Source organism: Asterias rubens, chromosome 13 (genome assembly GCF_902459465.1).
Source record: "Asterias rubens chromosome 13, eAstRub1.3, whole genome shotgun sequence".
Lineage (NCBI taxonomy): Eukaryota > Metazoa > Echinodermata > Asteroidea > Forcipulatida > Asteriidae > Asterias > Asterias rubens.
In genome coordinates this window covers 1,888,724-1,909,795 of record NC_047074.1, presented here as the reverse complement: position 1 = coordinate 1,909,795, position 21,072 = coordinate 1,888,724, and the positions used below count along the sequence as shown (strand labels likewise).

At 39.7% G+C, this 21,072-nt stretch overlaps 2 protein-coding genes across 2 annotated transcripts in view; both read left to right on the top strand.

Moving 5' to 3' along the window:
• Positions 1 to 1,543: 1,543 nt before the first annotated feature.
• LOC117298545 (amino acid transporter AVT1H-like) lies at positions 1,544 to 11,413 on the top strand. Its single transcript, XM_033781857.1, has 8 exons — positions 1,544 to 1,740; positions 5,340 to 5,439; positions 6,078 to 6,234; positions 7,080 to 7,265; positions 7,649 to 7,929; positions 8,546 to 8,770; positions 9,992 to 10,190; positions 11,175 to 11,413. Exons 1-8 carry the CDS (start codon positions 1,624 to 1,626, stop codon positions 11,332 to 11,334), a joined length of 1,425 nt encoding a protein of 474 aa, XP_033637748.1. The 5' UTR covers positions 1,544 to 1,623; the 3' UTR covers positions 11,335 to 11,413.
• A 1,445-nt stretch (positions 11,414 to 12,858) lies between these two features.
• LOC117298499 (integral membrane protein 2B-like) overlaps positions 12,859 to 21,072 on the top strand; it is a 29,978-nt gene continuing 21,764 nt past the window's right edge. The window contains exon 1 of the mRNA XM_033781786.1: positions 12,859 to 13,134. Within this exon, the coding sequence (XP_033637677.1) occupies positions 13,027 to 13,134 (108 nt within the window). The 5' untranslated portion in view covers positions 12,859 to 13,026. The remainder of the gene's footprint in view (positions 13,135 to 21,072) is intronic.

Below are 21,072 nucleotides of genomic sequence, written 5' to 3'. Positions count from 1 at the left end.
AGGCTGAATGAAGATGCTTCAAAAGAGGGCGCTATCATACAAAATGATGGGGGAGACAAAATGTCCTCGCAACATCAGCTGAAGTTTTTGTCTGAAATATCATATTTTGATGAGAAACAAATAGTCTAATTTTACGTTTGGAGTTTATCGCCCAGTGAGCGTTTCATTCATTCTTTTCTCGCATATGGATGTCATGCAAAAAGTGTAATCGTTTTTCACTAATTTCCCGTGGCATGGCCGATCGACCTCAACATTCTACAGGTTGGTCAATTTATGTATAATAATTATGATGGATTACATCAAGTCCTTAAACTTCAAGCAGCTGTTTCGTTAGAAAAACCAATTCTGTAATGTCCATTTGAAGACATTGGACACTATTGGTAATTTTCAAAGACCAGTCTATGCACTTGGTGTATCTCAACATTATGCATAATGGCAAAGCTGTGAAAATTTGAGCTCAATTGGTCGTCAAAGTTGAAAGATAATAATGAAAGAAGAAAAAACACCATTGTCACACAAAGTTGTGTGCTTTCAGATGCTTGATTTCGAGACCTCAAGTTCTAATTCTGAGGTGCCGAAATCAAATTCGTGGAAAATTACTTCTTTCTCGAGTATTATGTCACTTCAGAGGGAGCCGTTTCCCACAATGTTTTATATAACTATCAACAGCTCCCCATTAATACTCGTTACCGAGAAAGGTTTTATGCTAATAATTATTTTGAGTAATAACCAATAGTGTCCAGTTAAGAGAGAGGGGGTATAAAGTGTTTAGAACATAATTATTGATGAGTAATATGCAAATTCTTATTATTATGGGATTATGGGTATTGTTATTATACAATTGTAATCCAATTTGATGTAGAAATTTGAGTTTTAAACCAGTAGCAAACTATTGAAATTGTTTTGGTTTAATTTTGTGGAGACAGCGATTACATCTAACAGTGAGTAGCGGTTCTTAGACGAACCAGAGGTTGAACAACTCGACGATCAGTATGCTTTGATCATCTTTTAGGAGAATGCTGGGCTCTGATGTTGTATGCTGCTTAAGTAATATTTAGGCTAGGGTGATTGTTGCTTGAAGGCGGGGCCTGGACAGGTTAAGGTGCGATTAGCTTGGTGATACCCGGATGTTTAACTTGAACTGGATGCATATTAGAGTTATAATATATGTTAAATTTGAATCGGGGATAAAGAATATTATTTTTTTTTAGTTTGTTTTAATATTTTTTTTACCCATACACCGATGTGTGTTAGCATTGTATCACTGTATACTCATTACTTTAAAATAGTATTACTTACCGAATAATAAATGTACATGTATCCATATTTTCAAAGTCTCAATGGTAGTTTTTGTGGGAAATGGTACAAGCCGCGGGGCCATAGACCTATATAGCTCTATGGCCGCGGCACAACACATACCGACTTGTTTTCAAGACTAAATCTTCTAAGGGTTCGTGCTGAGGGACTGTACCATTGACACCCACGCATAGTGTTTACCGTTCGGATTCAACCAAGCGTATCCATCCCATTTAGGGTGTCTGGTTATGCCCTCCATGGGGAGGACAAAACTAAACCATTTTAAAGTCGCTTATAAAGTTACCAGAAGTAGAAATAATATTTAGAATGGCGGAGGATCACATCCCATTGGGACCGAATTTGTCGCGATCCCCGTTCGACAGAGGCTGTTCAGACCAGCAGAAATCCCTGGAAGAGCGTGGGTTACAGGAATCATCGGAACAGGTATTAGATGCTCTCCTTAAATCTTTATTTTACACCAGTGTTGTAGGTCTCGAGACTGGTCTCCCCCTCGGTCTCGGTCTTCTTCTTCTTCTTCTTCCGTGAAAGTACAGTCCACCATCTGGTGTATTGCGTACTATGGTAGTTGTGTGCATGCAAGGGTGTAGACATAATATACAGTGCAGGTGGGTGAACAGTGAACGTGCGGCTAAAAAACAGCTCAGGCTGACCTAGCGGAGCTGGACTGACTGTACACCCTGCTTAAAGCTAGCAAGAGTTGTACAGTTGATCAGGTCTACCGGGAGATTGTTCCATATCCTAATGCTATTGGGAAAAAATGACTGTGTGTAGACCCCTGTCCTGGTGAATGGTATCATGTATTTGTAAGAATGACCCCTCAGAGAAACGGTGCATGGTGCCAGAAATGTGTGTGGGACGTCAACCAGGTTATTCACAATCTTATACATCATAACTGCCTTAGCCTGTGCACGCCGTTCTTGAAGTGTGGTCCACTGAAGTTGGCTGATCATGGCAGTTACACTATACATGTATGTTGTTCGGTAGTCTCCAAGCACAAAGCGTGCATAGCGTCGCTGCACCATTTCTAACTTGTGGGTGTAGCTAGCTGTCTGGGGGTCCCATATGATGCTGGAGTACTCTACAATAGGGCGCACTAGGGTCTTGTAGCACAGCTCCTTTGTTTTCCTGGGACACTGGTTTATGTTGCGCTGCAGAAAAGCCCTTATGGAATTTGCTTTGTTGGTGATGCTGTTGATGTGATTATTCCAGCTTAGGGTTTTGTGAATGTTCACCCCAAGATATTTTGCAGAGTCGACTTCTTCCAGAGTGTGGTTGTGAATTGTGTATGTTTGCTTGATGAACTTCCTTTTGTTGGTGACATGGATAACCTGGCACTTCTTTGGGTGGAACTCCATTTTCCAGTCACTCTCCCATTGCTGAAGTTGGTCTAGGTCCTGCTGCAATATAGATGCATCTTCCTCTGTCTTGATGTTACGATACAGGATACAGTCATCTGCAAATAATCTGGCTGTTGTGCCTTGTGAGACACAGTCAGGAAGGTCATTTATAAACAGCAGGAACAGCAATGGTCCAAGAACACTTCCTTGTGGCACTCCAGATAGGTCTCGAGCCTTCAGGTCTCGATCTCGGTCTTGGTCTCGAACTGTTGGGTCTCGACTACAACACTGTTTTACACACTATTTTATGGGGTCAGTTTTTCATCTAATTGCTCTAACAGTTACAGACAACAGGTTTGCAGTTACACCCTGTGTGTGTATACATGCTTGGTCAACTATTATGTTCTTTTGAGAATCCCCCCTTTTTTTTACACAGTGTACGGGATTGGTTTTAGAGCTTCTCAAAGCCAAATAGTCACAGACAGTGTTTATTGGGTTAGCGGTGACACCATGTGTATCTACTTGCTAGGTAGATTATCAAGTTATTTAGTTGAGAACCACCCCCTTTTCCCTCATTGGGATATCTCATTGAGGTAAATTAGGTACTATATTATTTTATATCGAATACAAAAGTGGTGGCGCCATACGGAAACTTTTGAAGAACTTGTCCTGTTTAATAATCTACTTCCGGGGTAGATTTTAGGATTTAGGGAGACTTCTCAGTTCTGAAAAGAACTGTCCTGCGTTTTCTGAGCGGAGGGTAGAAAATCAGCCTGGTTGTAAGTACTCGCATTTACCCTTAATTTTACGCAATACTAGAGCTTCGGTATAGTCACAGACAGTGGTCATAATTATTAGGTTTGCAGTAACATTTGCCAGGCCACTTTTGGAAATGTCTATGTTCATTTTGAGAAACCTTGACGCAATACAGACAAACAAATTGTGGTGGGATTTGAGGCATTGCATAGTGGGGTCAGTTCTTTGTTTGCGGTACCCCGTGTGTAAAGTTCCACACAAGGGACACACGGCCTTGGATCGGGCGAGTTTGTATTATTCTGAAAAGTGTTTGAAACTGCTTGTTATAAAATGCATGTATGGTTAGATTGATGAATTCAAAGTGGATTTAACAATCAACATATGCATAAAAAGTTTCCCTTTTACTTTTACAAACGAACACGGTCGGCCATTTTGTGGAGGCAGAAGTTTGACAAAATTGCGTGACATGTTACAGTTTACTGTTCCAATGGTCTATACTACCAGCAGCTCTCTAGGGCTAGTTACCAAGTAAATTGTTATGCTAACAATTATTTCGAGTACCTACCAATGTCCAGTGACTTAAAGACACAGGACACTATTGGTAATTGTAAAAGACCAGTCGTCTCACTTGCTGTATCTCAACATAATATGCATAAAATAACAAACCTGTGAAAATTTGAGCTCAATCGGTCATCGAAGTTGCGAGATAATAATGAAAGAAAAAAACACCCTTGTCACACGAAGTTGTGTGCTTTCAGATGCTTGATTTCGAGACCTCAAATTAATTCTAAACCTGAGGTCTCGAAATCAAATTCGTGGAAAATTACTTCTCTCTCGAAAACTATGGCACTTCATAGAGAGCCATTTCTCACAATGTTTTATACCATCAACCTCTCCCCATTACTCTTTACAAAATAAGGGTTTATGTTAATAATTATTAATAGTGTCCACTAATTATCAATAGTGTCCACTGCCTTTAAAGGCAGTGGACACTATTGGTAATAACTCAAAATAATTATTAGCATAAAACCTTTCTTGGTGACCAGTAATGGGGAGAGGTTGATGGTATAAAACATTGTGAGAAATGGCTCTCTCTGAAGTGCCATAGTTTTCGAGAGAGAAGAAATTTTCCACGAATTTGATTTCGAGACCTCAAGTTTAGAACTTGAGGTCTCGAAATCAACTATCTAAACGCACACAACTTCGTGTGACAAGGGTATTTTTTCTTTCATTATTATCTCGGAAGTTCGATGACTGATTGAGCTCAAATTTTCACAGGTTTGTTATTTAATGCATATGTTGAGATACAACAAGTGAGAAGACTGGTCTTTGACAATTACCAATAGTGGCCACTGCCTTTAAGAGCATCGAATTCATGTAATGGTGGTATAATAGTGTGGGTTCGAATCCAAGTCGTGTCACTGATGTCCTTGAGCAAGATGCTTTACTGTAGAGTATTTGCTTCTCTTCACCCAGGGGTGTAAATGCGTACCTGCGAGGGTAGATGTTGATATTGTGTATGAACAAAACCGTCAGAGTGCCACAGCAGCTCAGGGCTGTATTTTCCCACTAAGCTGAGAAAGATTTAATTAATGTTATTGCCCCAATGACCAGGGCCCAACTTCATGGCTCTGCTTATCGCCGAACTCCGCGCTTGCGACCACTACTTCCCGCTTACCTGCACGCGCCGAATTTCTGCGCTAGCCTTGTAAGCGTAGAACGCCTAGTAACGTCGAGTACGCATGCGCAGAAGCCAAAGTCCGCCGCTAACCCGTGAAATACGCTTGCCGTAAGCACGGAACTCCCTGCTTCCGTAGGTGCCGATTATGTGCCATGAAATTGGGCCCAGGGCACTCGTGTAAAGCGCATTGAGATGGTTTAATGTGAAATGCGCTATGTAATAACATGTTATATAACTTGTTACTTTAGGTGAGTGGTCGCCTTAATACGTGGGAAACCATGCTAGTCATGACGGGAGCTTGTTCTGGTGCAGTGACGTTAACTACTGTTGCTTTGGCCGTCAGTGCGGGTACGTTTGCTCTGTTACTTTGAAGGGCCAACATTAATTTTTTTTTCACAATCTTTCTTCATTTTGTTTTCTACTATAATAAATAATAATGTAGGTCTACTGCTTTAATTGTTACGTTGATAAATTTAATGTAAACAGATGTGGACATGAAAGTTAATGGTGTTGAATTGAATTGTGACTTTGTGGACGCTAGGTGGCAGCAGACTCAAGTAAATTCATTGTTCTCATTCTAACTAGCAATACGCCCCTTCCTCATTTATTTCACAAACTTCACAATGGCCCTTTTCGAAACCACGGCTTTGGCTCCAGATTCGGCTCCGGTTAGCTTGGCCGTGCGGTTGTTTTGACAATAATGCGCGTGTTTTGCGTACGTGCTCGGGGCTTCAGACGACAGAACGGAGCCTGAAGTCGAATCCAAAATCGAAGCCGTGGTTTTGCAAAGGGTCTATTGTAAAGCTATCCAACGGGAGATCTTTGGGACACTTATGTGGCAGAATACTTACCAGGTTTATGCATTGTAAATGTTGGCAATTTGCGTGTGCCCAGAACTACGTAAAGTCTGCTGCCACCTAGCGTTGCAAAGTCTCAAATTTGCACACGACGTATAACTAACACTCTCGTTTCCCCGAATGGTGTAGGATTCAGTGGTATACTCGTCCTCTGTATGATCGTCCCCGCATTAGTTTACACCGTCATCTTGCTTGGCCGTTGTTGGAACATGGTTCGGCATAAATGGCAACACGAAAGACACCCGTATGGCGCTATTGGCTTTGAAGCTTTTGGAGATGTTGGAAGGTCAGTGGCTACATTACAGACGGGTTCTAGGTCTTTATCCGATTTCATTTGACAAACTTGTAGTGCCATAAACTTTTCATAGCTGTGTTTTGATTGGTCGGATGTGATGTGGGTGCAGCTGACAAGCATGACATCGAACCAATCTAAGCATACACATGGATAGCTTGTTTTCGCTCATCTGCAGGCATTGCCACGTGTGTATTATAAACAAAATACAGTTCAAGTCGTATGTAACACTAATTTCAGCTGAAGTCGAAGTCTACTTGATAAGAAAACAGAACAAAGAAAAAGCAATTATCAAATATCTTTGTCACATAAGTACGTCGAATTAATCCATGTTTAGCAAGACGGGTACCGATCGCATCTCTTGTCCGTAGCATTAGCATACGGACACCAGCCAACATAAATCTGAGAAAGGATTCAGAGACTTAAAATGTCTTGGGGTTAAACAATGTTAATCAAAATCTAAGCTACTCTAAAGGGAATCGTTTATTTATTTATTTATTTATTTCTTGTTTATCCTGGGAAATCCATTCAGTAAGAAAAACTCACTGAGTGATCTCCCATGGATCCCAGCTAATAACAAACTACAGAAGTGAACCTATGATAAAAATATTACAAATTTACACAGAAAAACATTGCACATTCATTAAAAAAAAAGCACTAGATCCAAGCACACATACATTTTGAAAACTACAAAAAACGTAGTTTCCAAAATAAATAAAAGCACACCGGCTCTTTTCAGAGCCAACACTCACACAAAAGAGATTTACACAATATTGTACCCGCAAGTTTACTACTTAATATTAATAGTTTCTTCCTAAAATACATTTCTTCTTCAACAGATCTGCAATCAATGTCATGATTGTCGTCTCAAGTTTTAGTTTTTCAGCCGCAACTCTCATTGTTAGTGCCGAGTTGCTTTTTCTTGTTAGCGAAGAGACGTTTAGAGGGATGTTCTGCTATCTGCCCCTTATCTTCGCGTGCTTAGCGCTTCCACTAACATGGCTTGGAACACCAAAAGATATATGGTACGTTTGTGCGTTTGTTAAAGACACTGCCGTCGATTTCACAACGAGTTAGGACTCGTCTTATCTCGAGTTAGGACGAGTAACTCGTCCTAACTTGGGATTAATCTTAAGGTCTGCATGCTACAGTGCAGGGTTGGGACTCGTCCTAAGTCCTAATATTAATCTGAAGTTAGGATGAGTTTTGTGAAATCGACGACAGGATACTAATGGATAGTTGTCAAAGACTATCCTTAACAGTTGGTGTGTCTCAACGAAAGTATTTCTCAAAAGCTAAATGACCAACAGAAATAAAGAAAGAAGGACATGAATAACTCAAGCAAACCTAAAACAAACAGAGCATACTTATCAACGAAACCCAAAGTAAATCTGTTGTCACTTTGTAGGCAAATCGGCGCTCTCGCTTTGTGTTCAGCAGCATTGGCACTGATTCTCCTATGTATTGGGCTCGTGGTTGCTTTCTTCGACGACACTTCAAGCCCAAACGTCACAGCCAGCACGAGCCCGCCCTCTACCGTTCAGCGACGCTTGAGCTACCCCTTGCTTCTAATGGAGATCTGTGGAACATCTCTGTTCGCTCTTGGTGGTCATGCTATGTTTCCTACTGTTCAACAGGACATGCAGAAGCCAGAGAAGTATACGAGAGTAACCCTACTGGTGTTTGGGTGTAAGAACAGTCACTTTTTTTGACAGTAACTGCTTTGCATACTCCCCCCCCCCCATTGAACATTTTGCTCAGTCCAATGTAACCAGGGAGATATCAAAAATGTACAGCTAGTCCTAAGTTAGGACTGGTAACTCGAGATAAGACTAGTCCTAACTCTTTGTGAAATCCAGCACCGGGTCCCCAAAAGTCCCACGTTCAACCCAGAAAGAAGATTGGTCCCCATTGATATCAGATATTGCAGTGATGTGATCTTTAATTAATGTGTTTTTTTCCTCAAGATTTTTGAAAGATGTGGCATTGGAATTTACACACTGGCATCCGGATAAGAACAGGGACCAACGCTGTCTTCCAAACATGGGTTTTATCACAGGTTGACGTCACAAGCTAAAACAGCTCCACTCTTTCTCACCATGGCGGAAGCTACCTCCATGCTCCCACTACTTTACTCACTCAGTCGACCCAAGTTGTCGCGTTCTGTTTGAGTCGGTGCGATGTCTGGCACGTCACAACTCTGTCCCGCATACTGCTGATTATCTCCTCTTTGTTGTTTATTCTCCTGCATCATCGATCAGGGTCTTGAGCATTGTCATTGGCTTATTGTTTTCCTCCTTCTCAGATTTAACATCTAGTATAGTCTTAGTGACGGTTGTTTCGTACATCTTCCTACCGCACGATCTACTCCTAACTATTACATCAGACGCCAATATCATCAACCTCCTACCCAGAAGTCTCCTAACCACCATACCTGCACTATTGTATTTCGTCCACCATTGTACTATGATCGTGACCAACAATAACCCATTGTTTCAATATGTAGAGGAACGACTTGATATACCGAAAGGTAAGTGGCCTCGATGAGGGACTTTTTGAACGCTTGGTGGCAGCAGACTTACCAGGTCAAAAGGCTTTTCTTCTCGGTAATTATTTTGGGCACGCTCAGAACTATATGAACAATGACAACTTACCTGGTAAGTCTGCTGCCACCTAGCGTTTCAAAGTATCTCGATGCGTCATATTGGGCGCAGTGGCAGCACACACGTATAAATCGTTGTTATTTTTGGCCTACTATATTATTTCTAGTAATGGAATCAATACGCCTCTCTTACTATTTATGCATGACGTCATAATTCTTACCCAAAATGAGGTTATAGGTGCACGTCCGCCACCACTTGTAGTGGCTGCGCCTATAGCCTCGTTTTGGGTAAGCATTGAGACGTACCTGATGCATAAATAGTATTAGAGAGGCTTATGATGCCTCATAGATGAACTCAATCACTATAGCTGGCAAGCATGTATCTGGATTGATCCAGATGTTTGTGCGATACATATTATATATCTTCTCCAGTAATGTGTGTTGCAATATCGGTGTCTAATGAAACAAAATAAACCGCCAATCTAAAGTAGTGAAAAGTAAACTATAGAGTTTAAATACACTATATAGACACAAGTATATTGTCAAAGACCAGTCGTCCCACTTGGTATATCTCAACATAATAATGCATAATAACAAAATATTCTACAAATTTGAACTCAATTGGTCGTCGAAGTTGCGAGATAATAATGGAAGGAAAAATACCCCTGTCACACGAAGTTGTGTGTGCATTCAGATGCTTGATTCGGACCTCAATATCTAATTTGAGGTCTCGAAATCTAATTCAAGTATTCTAGTGGAAATTTACTTAACTTTGGAGGGAGCTGTTTCTTACAATGTTTTAAATTACGAACAGCTCACCATTGCTCGTTACCGAGTAAGTTATTATCCTAAAACAATTATTCTGAGTAATTACCAACTGAGTCTTGTGCCTTTAAACTTAACATGGTGAAAATAATTATATCCAAGAGAGGTTTGCGGTAAAGCAATTTGACTATTTAACTGAGAAGTGTTATAGTTCTAAAAAAAAACACCGGTTCTTCTAGCCTCCGTTTTTTTTTTTTTTTTTTTTTTTTAGAACCGATACCCAAACGACGCAAAATTCCGCAGACTGTGGTTAGTCTTTTTCGTCATTCTGAGAAACGTTAAAACAACTCCATGGTATTATTTACCCCATTTTTGTGATCTCAGAATTCGGTTGGAGGAGGGTGCTGTCACGCTCAACTATTGTTTTTCTGGAGCTGTTTGTTGCTGAGTCGATACCCAGGTTCGGACTCTTGGCCACCCTAGTTGGTGGGGCAGTCTCCCCGATGCTTTCGTTCGCTGCTCCCTGCTTGTGCTACCTCCGACTTCGTAGCATTGAAACTCCCGGCGATTTCACAAAGTCAAAGTAAGACAACACGTACATAAATTGTTTCGTTTTAAAGACAGTGGACACTATTGGTAATTGTCGAAGACTAGTCTTCACAGTTGGTGTATATCAACATTTGCATAAAATAACAAACCTGTGAAAATTTGATCTCAATCGGTCGTCGAATTTGTGATATAATAATGAAAGAAAAAAACACCTTTGTCACGAGACCTAAAATTCTGAACTTGAGGTCTCGAAATCAAATTCGTGGAAAATTACTTCTTTCTCAAAAACTATGTCACTTCAGAGGGAGCTGTTTCTCACAATGTTTTATACAATCAACCTCTTCCCATCACTTGTAATCAAGAAAGGTTTTATGATTACTATTTTGAGTAATTACCAATAGTGTCCACTGCCTTTAATTCATTTACATGGAAGTTTGCATCAGGGATAAAGAAAAGTTATTTTGGTTTTACCCCTATACACCGATGTGTGTAAGCACTGTATACATACTCAGTACCTTCTCGAGCTCTGTGAAACAAGCATTCCCAATCACAGGCATATTACTCGGGTGGGTTCGAACCCACGACCCTTGCAATTATAGAGCAATCTTACCAGCTCGACCAACGGAATAGAGGCAGCTTGGGTCTTTATCTCACGGCTACGACTCTGCCGGTTTTAAGAACTCGTCGCTACCCCTGTATTCCCTTAGTTGTGAAGCCAAGGACTCCCAGGAAAGCGAATTTTCAAGATGGAAATGTACGCAATTAAGAAAACGTTTCCGACAATAACGTTTTCACGGATTACATTTTTAATACATTACAACTGATGTCTAGTGGGAGGGCTTTTGTTCTGATATTCGAAAAGCTCAGTCTTGAAAGAACCCATTATTTGTTGTAATTTGTGGTAATTTATCCTCAAGCAATCCACAAACAATGCTACAACTTTGTTTATGATTTGTTGTTGTTATTGATTTCAAGTCGTTAGTGTTGTCACTAATTGTTCTATTTCTTACGTTTACAGGGGAATATGGATGTTGGAAACAGTCGTCTGCTGGCTTATTAGTGCGTTCACACCGGTCATGATGATTGCAATCATGTACATCGCGGGCTCTTCCATTACCAGTGGGAACACAGTCTTTAAGGTCCCCTGTTATGTCAATGCAACATTGGCACACGAATAACTAATTCAAGGCACTGGACACTATTGGTACTTACTCAACATAATTATTGGCATACAATCTTACTTGGTAACGAGTAATGGGGAGAGGTTGATGGTATAAAACATTGTGAGAAACGGCTCCATCTGAAATGGCATAGTTTTCGAGAAAAAAGTAATTTTCCACGAATTTGATTTCGAGACCTCAGATTTAGAACTTGAGGTCTCGAAATCAACCATCTGAACGCACACAACTTCGTGCGACAAGGGTGTATTTATTACATTATTATCTCGCAACTCCGACGACCGATTGAGCTCAAATTTTCACAGGTTTATTATTTTATGCATGTTGAGATACACCAAGTAAGAAGACTGGTCTTTGACAATCACTAATAGTGTCCACTGTCTTTAAAACAATACATACAATCAATAAACACCAAACGATCGAATACGTACCACAGGGGTGACAACAACGTCATTAAACCCTTAATAGTTTACATTTTTAACACTTACGTACAGCTTTTTCCCCAAAGGATTCGTGAAAATTTACCAGTTTATTAATTTAGAGGGCGCACTTCGTGTTGGCTGGTTGGTGCAGCTTGACAACATAAAGAGAACGATGCGCCAAACTCAAACCAACACCTTTTATTTTCTGTTTAGACCTCAAGGTCATGGATTTTCATTGGATGTTGAACAAAAATCCCCATAGTCGCTCTAGAGCTTAAAAGGTTCAAGTTCAACTCGGGGCATAATATTGGCTTTTCACCAGCCCCCTTAAAATGGTCTTTTAAGTTTAGGTGCATTTTCACCAAGAGGAGTAGGCCTGGTTTCGGCCTCCAGAGATGTTTATTTTTTTATTTTTTTTATTTTATTTTTTAATTTTTTAGATGAGCATAGATATAAAATATAATACGGCTAACCTACCTCAACAAACAAATTAGTAAGCAAACTAGTAAGCAAACAGTGAAATGTCAAAATAATTTTATTTAAATAGACTTATAAATAAACATTATTTTTATTTTAATCATTAAAATGTTGTAATAAAATGATGAATATTATTAACATTGAATTGAGCGTTGGTTTATTTTATAGTTTGGCGTACCCGGTAAACCATTTTTGTTTAAGTGTGCCGTTTCAGAAATACCTTGCAGATCTGCAGCCGATTTCACGAAACTTTACTTAACTGCGTAAGTCCACTTGCGCAACGTTTATTGAGCAACTTACGCCATAAACGTTGCGCAAGTGGACTTACGCAGTTGCGTACAGTTTCGTGAAATCGGCCCCTGTACTACTACTAAGTCCAGTGTTACACCACCACTGATTTTTATGAGGTTGACGATGTCCTCTCCGGGCTACCGTATCTTTTACTGTTGACGTGTACACAATGCGCTAGGTTTTTATGAGGTTGACGATGTCCTCTCCGGACTACCGTATCTTTTACTGTTGACGTGTACACAATGCGCTAGGTTTTTATGAGGTTGACGATGTCCTCTCCGGGCTACCGTATCTTTTACTGTTGACGTGTACACAATGCGCTAGGTTGCACACAACTGCTCGTTATACATCACATCAATGTGTTGGGTGTGTGTTGTAAGTGGGTAGCCTGCATGTGCATTTCTACAACCATTGGACAACGTAAACTAGTTACATCTCGCTCAAGAGAAGTGCTGAAGTTTGTCTACTTTCCTGTAAGCATTTCTTGGTGTAAGGAACCAATATGAAGATACACTCGACAGACGGCAAGCTTCAACAAGCTAAGGTTGTGTATGATGGTAGCACGTACACCACAGTGACACTGCCGTCAACAGATTCGACAACGGATAAGGTATGTGAATTATTCTGTAGTAGTTTGGACCATGGAGGAATTTGGACTTGACACCGTGTTTTGGGGGCACACTACGGTGTCGTGGTGGGTGGGTGTGCTAGCCTTGATCAAGGCTGTGTAATAAAGCTAAAACCATAGAGCACCTCAGCCGCCCGAAAGTCCCCGACTGACTCTAAACAGAATAGCACACCATACTCTTACACCCACACAGCGCCTGTAATGTACATCCACGCAGCCCCGCACACACACACACCGCTATCGCCCACAATCCAACCCGCTGACGGCTCACGGGCTGGGATTGTGGGCGATAGCGGTGTGTGGAATAGCGGTGAGAGTACGGTGTGCTATTCTGTTTAGAGTCAGTCGGGGGACATTCGGGCGGCTGAGGTGCTCTATGGTTTTAGCTTTATTACACAGCCTTGATCAAGGCTAACTGTATGCCCATGAAGTTTACCAGAAATGTGGCTGTATTAGGTTTACAGACTCGGGGGGGGGGGGGGGGGGGGGGGGGGAGGAGGGGGGAGCTATAGGAACAGTTTGTGCTTGTGTAGTTTATGCTCCATCGCAAGACGGGCCCTGTGGTCGGTTTCCTAAAGCCGAAATTTGGACTAGGACTAGTAAGTGTGAGATAACTTGAGAGATAGTCCTAAGTTAATGGCGGGCATGGTTGTAAAATGGGACAAGTAAACTCGTACCATGGAGGTAGGAATCCCGAGATAAGACTATTCTGTGAAATCCGGCCCAGGGACCCCTTTCCATAATACGGCTGGCTAGACGTTAATGCGTGTACAGTCGGTACTCTAACGCGAGTTTGTGTGTGGGTGTGTGTGTGGGGGGGGGGGGGGGGGGGGGGCACTGCCGCTGCTTAGTTGTGTTACGTAAGAGCCAGCCAGCTGGCATGATGGATTTGGCTGGAGTATTTAAAGGGTAATTGGTTAACCTTTGGAACTCATGACTTCTTTGTGGATTCCTTTATCCACTATTCTGATCACGTATAACAAAAACCATTAACCTAAATTCGCCCACCATGTTTACGGCAATACAGTGAATGCATTTAGACACCCAAATGGACAAACATGAACGGAGAGAGAAATAGCACAATACAAATTAAATACAAGAATGAGCCTTTTAGTACCCTGTTATCGAAAATTAAGCACACAATTTGCGATCTCCCCTTCCGATGGTTCCGGCTACGAGGAAAGTAAAAGTTCAGTTTCCTATAAGCAGGTAAAAGTACGAAGAAAAACATTTTGTAATTCTGTTCAAAATATTGAGAAAGGCTTCAGCTTAGGCATCCGACAACACAATAATTGATCGCTTTTTGTTTTCCATTTCATTATTTACCTGCACTTTCAAGACATATTGAGCCCCCTCTTACAAAGGCTAAAGAGCAAACTTGGAAGTGTTTATTATTTTTCGTTATTGCAAAATTATTAAATTCAACTTTAAAGATTACTTTCATGTTAAAAAAAAAATACGTGTGTTGAACCAGCGTTGTATCATAGGATTTGAGGCATTGCATGGTGAGGTATCAATGTATTTTTGGTTTGCGGTAACTCCACGTGTGTATCTACTTGCCAGGTAGAGTTTGTTCTTAGAGAACTGTCTTGCTTTAGATAATCGGGGGTTCGGGAGACTTCTGAAAAGAACTGTCCTTCTTTTAACTATTACCAGGGCGGATGGTATAGAAAATAGACTTGGACTATTACTTTAGCTTATAGGATCGTTATTAACTGTACTGCCGTTGTATTATGTCACTATGCCCAAGTTTCTCTAATAGTTTTTAACAGCATTAATGATGTTAGAACTCGGCTACCGGATGATAATAATATAATTGTATTATATTAAAAGTACTTCATAATATGTTATTTTAAGAGATATGTTTAGATAGCGGATTAAGTGTATGTAATCCATGCCTTTGGATGGTCTCAAAATGTATAATTTATGGCTCAGGCGTATTTGTTAGATGACACAGATGTGCGAGGGGTACTGCTGAAGTGACAAACGATCGGGAACGCAAAACTATAATGAAATAAGTAATTTTAAACTGGCAAACTGTAAAAAAAAAAAAAAAAAAAAAATGTCAACCATAATTGTATAGCCGTATGCTTAGCCTCAATGCACTCCCCTTGCGTCCAATTATACGACCGAATACCCGAAAATGCCTGCGGGAAAATTTAGTAATTTGATAAAAACGTCAAAACATGTAACAGTAAGACCACTTTCTTGGTAAAAAAAAAAAAAAAAAAAAAAAAAAAAAAAGAGGAAACAAACTTGTATCTTTAGTTTTTGATTAGTAGAGTTTGGATAAAAGTTTATATTTTTTTCCCTGTTCAATATGATGACGGTGCCTTTGAATGATTGAAACAATAATAGCGCAATTAGAAAACATGTGAAGGTATATAATTATTAGTCCCCACTAATATTGTGACGACAATATAAAAATTATCATCGAATTTTGCTTCGTTTGAGTTCCCATGTTGTATTAAAAAAAAAAAAAAAAAAAAAATGATTCCAAAACCAGATAGCCTATGAACAAATTGTAAGAAAAAAATCAGTAGGCCGAACTGTTTTGTAACAGAAAATAAATATCCTCGTACAATTTTGCATAGAGTTTGCATAATGCATTGTCATAAATAATATTACTTCGCTCAAATAATAACGTCTGTTCTTTCGAAATGATAAACACAACTGTATAAGCATAAATGAAGCATTGTACAATAGTTAAAGAAATAGATATAAAACACACTAAGGCCTAAATAATTTATTAAACAAATAAAAATAACGTAGAAAAAATCGTAGAAATTTGCATTGACTAATTTGAAACCTGAAACCTGAAGCCTGTATTCACATTTATTTTCCTCATCCCGTTTCGATAAAAAAAGTGCCGTAATAAATTATTAATTAATTATTAATTATTAAGGCCTTACTATTGTTAATACATAAGTTTGTTTTGAACTACCCCCCCCCCCCCCCCCCGACACACGCGCACTTTGGAACCTGTGCTCACATGGTCTTTATCCCGTTTCGTTTGGTGGGTAGTAATCAATCTAACAATTTATTTTTGATTCTGGATTTATTCGAAGGTTGATTTCTTGACTGACTAGCGGAAAGGCCAATAAACCGCAACGATGACCCTCTAATCCCTGTTGTTTTCCAGCCATGACCTTATGAATTATGATGAATTTCAATTTTTGCTTGACTGTTTGATTGAACGATATCTTTGGATATAGACATGGCGCTCACCATACACATTCAGCTTTAAAGCCATTTTTTGGGACACTTTTGGTAAACAGTAATGTCCAAAGCCCACACTTCGTGTATCACAACTTATATTCAAAATGACAAACCTGTGAAAATTTAGGCTCAATCGGTCATCGGAGTCTGGAGAAAATAACGGGAAAACCTACCCCTGTTTCCGCACGTTTCGCCGTGTCATGACATGTGTTTAAAATAAATCCGTAATTCTCGATATCGAGAATTGACAATTGTTTTAATGTTTTCTCCAAAAGTAAAGTATTTCATGGAATAATATATCAAGGGAAGTCTTTCACCATTACCTTATGTAAACCATTTAAGTAATTTGTACAGTGTGATATTTTTTTTATGTCCCGGAAGTGTACAATGGCTTTAAATTTACAATTTGATAATGCATAAAAACAACAAACTCATCTTGAACACAGTTAGACTAAACATTTCGTCTAAAAGTGCATTGGACACTTTTGGTAATGACGCAAATCAGTTGTTAGCATCAAAACTTACTTGGTAACGAGCAATGGGAAGCTTTTGTTAAAAACGTCTGGAGTTAAACGTAGTTTTTGAGAAAAAAAAACCAAGTTATTTCTCACTCAAATTAATATTAAAAGACTTCAGACCTAAAGACCATTGTAGGCATCTGAAAGCCCCCTATGGTGTTTTTTCTTCCATTAAACCTCTTGCCACTTCGATGATCAATTGCACCCACATTTTCACAGGTTGTTATTTTATTCTTATGCTGGGATACACCAAGTGAGAATACTGGCCTATACTCGCGCTGGAAAAACCATTCTTATAAATACAATTCCAAATGTGTAAATGAAGTTTATTTAGGCCTACCATCCTCTATCGTCGGCCCGTATCTCAAATTGAATTACTGTGTTTTCTCAAGACCCGTGCCTGAACGACCTGGCGATAACACAAATCAATATAGGATGGCCTTATAACGTAAACGTGACCAAGTTATATCTTAATGACATTTTTATCGAAAGGTCGGAGGTATTATAAATTGAAATTGTTCACAGTCAAACTCATTTGGCAGCTCGATGTGTGGCATTGTGTACCCGAGACCCTAGACTTGATTCAAGTCCTAATCCCACTAGACTTGATTCAAGCCATACGGCTTGTTTGCTAGTTGGCGCGATATGCTTAGAGACCTTAACAGGAATGGGACTTGAATCAAGGCTAGGTGTAGGGGCGTAACCCCTCCTCCTTCCAGTCGCGGCCTCATACTGTTTTGTTCTAGGAATCCCAGGAAACCTTTGGAGGATTTTGGGGTGTGTTTTGTTGGGAGATGTGTGAACTCATTCAAGCCAAGGATTTGAACAATATGGGATCCGGGTGTTCCGAGACGGAGCGAAAACATTATCGGTCCGGTTCCGTGTACAAAAACAATGGTTAGGCCTACGTAGAAAACAAAGAAAACAAGATAAACAAAGGAACGGAAGAACAAAGACAAGTCCTCGTTTTAGTGGATTCAATTCAATTCAATAAGCATATATTGAATGTTGGCAGGTTGTTTACAGTTAATACTATTATTTGTGTGTGCATAACGAATGTTTAATAATCAACAACCCAACAACAAATTAAAATCTTTGAAAATAATATTGCAAAAGTTATCCATATAGACTTGGATGCATTACAAAGGGACTTCAATCCTTGATAGAGAGGTAAAGACACTGGACACTATTGGTACTTGGCAAAATCCAGTCTTCTCACTTGGTGTGTTTCGACAAATCTGTGAACATTTGAGCTCGATTGGTCGTCGGAGCTGCGAGATAACTATAAAAAAAAAATACCTTGTCACATGAAGTTGTGTACTTTCAGATGCTTGATTTCGAGACCCTAATTTTAATTTAAACTTGAGGTCTTTAAATCAAATTCGTGGAAATATTACTTCTTTCTCGAAAACGTCACTTCAAAGGGAGCTGTTTCTCACAATGTTTTATACTATCAACCTCTCCCCATTACTCGTTAGCAAGTAAGGTTTTATGAAAATAATTATTTTGAGTAATTCAAATAGTGTCCGCTGCCTTCAAGTAAATGTTTATTTGTAACATCTTCAACCTCAATGACCATCATGACTTCTTCAATACATGCCTAGGCCTTCCTTAGGTGTTTCGCCACGAAACACTAAAACTCGCCGTCTTACATATTATTTCCCAGAACGATCCATGGTGAGTGTATAATCAAAACTCCATCCCGTCGAGTTTATTTCACTCACGCGTTGATTTCAACGTGAAATCATTGCAAAAACATGCCTCGTTGAATTGAACATTACTCTTCGAATGCGACTCACGCCATTTTGTTTTCCCGGGGGAGCTCAGCTCGTGTGCCTCGTGGGTCTGTTCAGGAAGTTGTATCATCCCTTTGTCATAATTCACAGGTGATACAGTTCCCGCCTAGAAGTCCCTCGCTTTAAAATATGATACACACCCCCAAAGAGTGATACGTTCTTTGCATGTTGAGGGCGCTTCGATTGGCCGATCGGCTTTCGATGAGTTGACGTTTTTAAATGTGGGTTTTGAAAACACTGGAATTCATTAATGTGCATGGAAAGTTCTTGTTTTAACAACCTGTGTTTGTTATTCTGTGGAGTATGTTTGTTGATTTGTTGTTGCTGTTGTTGATGTTGTCTTTTGCTCATAACGCACACATTGTAATTGACACTTTGAGGTTTGTAGAAACTGAACTGCAATTTCATGCCTGTATGCTTCGTTCAAGACACTTCCTCCCACGTAAAGGACACATTAGGAAATTGTAAACTGCTCAATACTTCTTTCTAAAAAAAAACCAAAACACTTTAATACTCCTCCATGTTCAGAGGGAGTCGTTTCTCACAAGTTTTAAAATTCTTCAGCTCTCCATTGCTCGTTACCTGTAGGTTTTTATGATAATGTATTGTTTTAGCAAAAATACCAAAGGTGGCCAGGTCTTCAACAGGGTTTTCGAACCTGATGGAGACTGTTTTACCCTCATTGTTATTCATCAGTCAGTCTTTATAGATCCTGCTATCAGATTGTATGTGTAACCTATCCTCGAACACATTGACTTGAATATGAATGCACCGAGTACGTCAACAAACCCGTTGTTTTTCATTTGAAGGCATGCCAGACACCTTTGGTAATAATTGTCAAAGACCAGTCTTCTCATTTGGTGTATCTCAACATAATACGCACAAAATAAACCTGTGAAAATTTGAACTCAGTTGGTCGTCGAAGTTGCGAGATATTAAAATATTAAGATAATGAAAGAAAAACACCCTTGTCACACAAAGTTGTGTGCTTTCAGATGCTTGATTTCGAGACCTCTAAAGGTAATTCTGAGGTCTCGAAATCAAATTCAAATATTTGAGTGGAAAATTACTTCTTACTCGAAAATTGCGTTACTTCAGAGGGACCCGTTTCTCACAATTTATTTTTACCAACATCTTTCCATTGCTTGTTACCAAGTAACTTTTTTATGCTAACAATTATTTTGAGTGATTACCAATAGTGTCCATGCCTTTAATGGGGAAGTATTTCTCCACGAGGGAACTTTGTTTTGTCCGCCATTCCACTTTTCTAATTGCCATGTGTGGCGGACAACTCTATTTAGAGTGGACTACGGGTAGTGTCAACTCGATTAAGAGGGAAGTTTGTTCCAATTTCTCTTAACAGGACTCGTGACACAGATTGACTTTCACTCCCAAAAGAGTGAAAGTGACACCACTCGGAGAAGAGCGTGAAATGTTCACTCTGGACTTTTGCTTTCAGAGAGTGGACACAAGATAAACACTGTTTGGTTTTAAAATAACACTTAAGTTTGCCAGCCGATCACATTTTTGTTATTCTAATACTATTATGATGTTAATTTTGATTCGCTCTTGGGTATCTATTCACGGCAACATCCCCGTTTTTTGAAGAGCAGGATATATCTGTATAAGGAGGTCGGACACCGTTTTTGGTCGTTGACTACGAAGGGGAAAGTTTCTTGTTTGTGAAGTATGTTCACCTGTAATGCATTGTTGCAAATTCATTGAAATCTACTGCTTGCAATTCCAATAAGCTTACACATCCCCGTTGTCCATGTTTTCATTAAATTAAAGATAGAGACAGAAATAAATAAAACAGATCGAAACAAAACAAAACAAACGGTGAATATAAAAGTGAAAGCTTTTCTGTGATTCTATTATAACATGTTTTCCCAATTTGACTGTCTGGAATTAGATGAACCGAAGCTTCAAATAAGATTGGAGCTTAAGCTCGATGCCAACTTTTCTTAAAGGCGTTGCTGTTGACGAGAATACTACATTTGGATACATTTATTATTACATAACGTGCATGTTCATAGCTACGTTAATAATACAAATTTTCCCGGCAGGTCTGCTGCCACCTAGCGTTCGAAAGTGGCATAATCTAAGAAGACAGCCATACACAATAATGGCCGTCACCGTGTTAGCGCTATTACATTATGGGCATGTTCAGAAGTCACTGATCTCTATTTTACCCAATCTAATAGAGATCAGTGTCAGAACTACATGAACAATGTCAATTATTCCGGTTAGTCTGCTGCCACCTAGCGTTCGAAAGTAGCCCATTCACAACTCCAATAATGCCACGGCCGACAACAAGTTGCATGTAAAGATGAGTTCTTCTGCTGAGTGCGTGGGGAATTTTTGTAAGGTGTGGCCGTGTTGTTCTT

Coding starts and splice junctions, on each gene's coding strand:
- LOC117298545 (XM_033781857.1), top strand. CDS start 1,624: ATGGCGGAGGATCACATCCCATTGGGACCGAATTTGTCGCGATCCCCG. Junction 7,266..7,648: donor GGAACACCAAAAGATATATG/GTACGTTTGTGC, acceptor GTCACTTTGTAG/GCAAATCGGCGCTCTCGCTT. Junction 10,191..11,174: donor GGCGATTTCACAAAGTCAAA/GTAAGACAACAC, acceptor TTACGTTTACAG/GGGAATATGGATGTTGGAAA.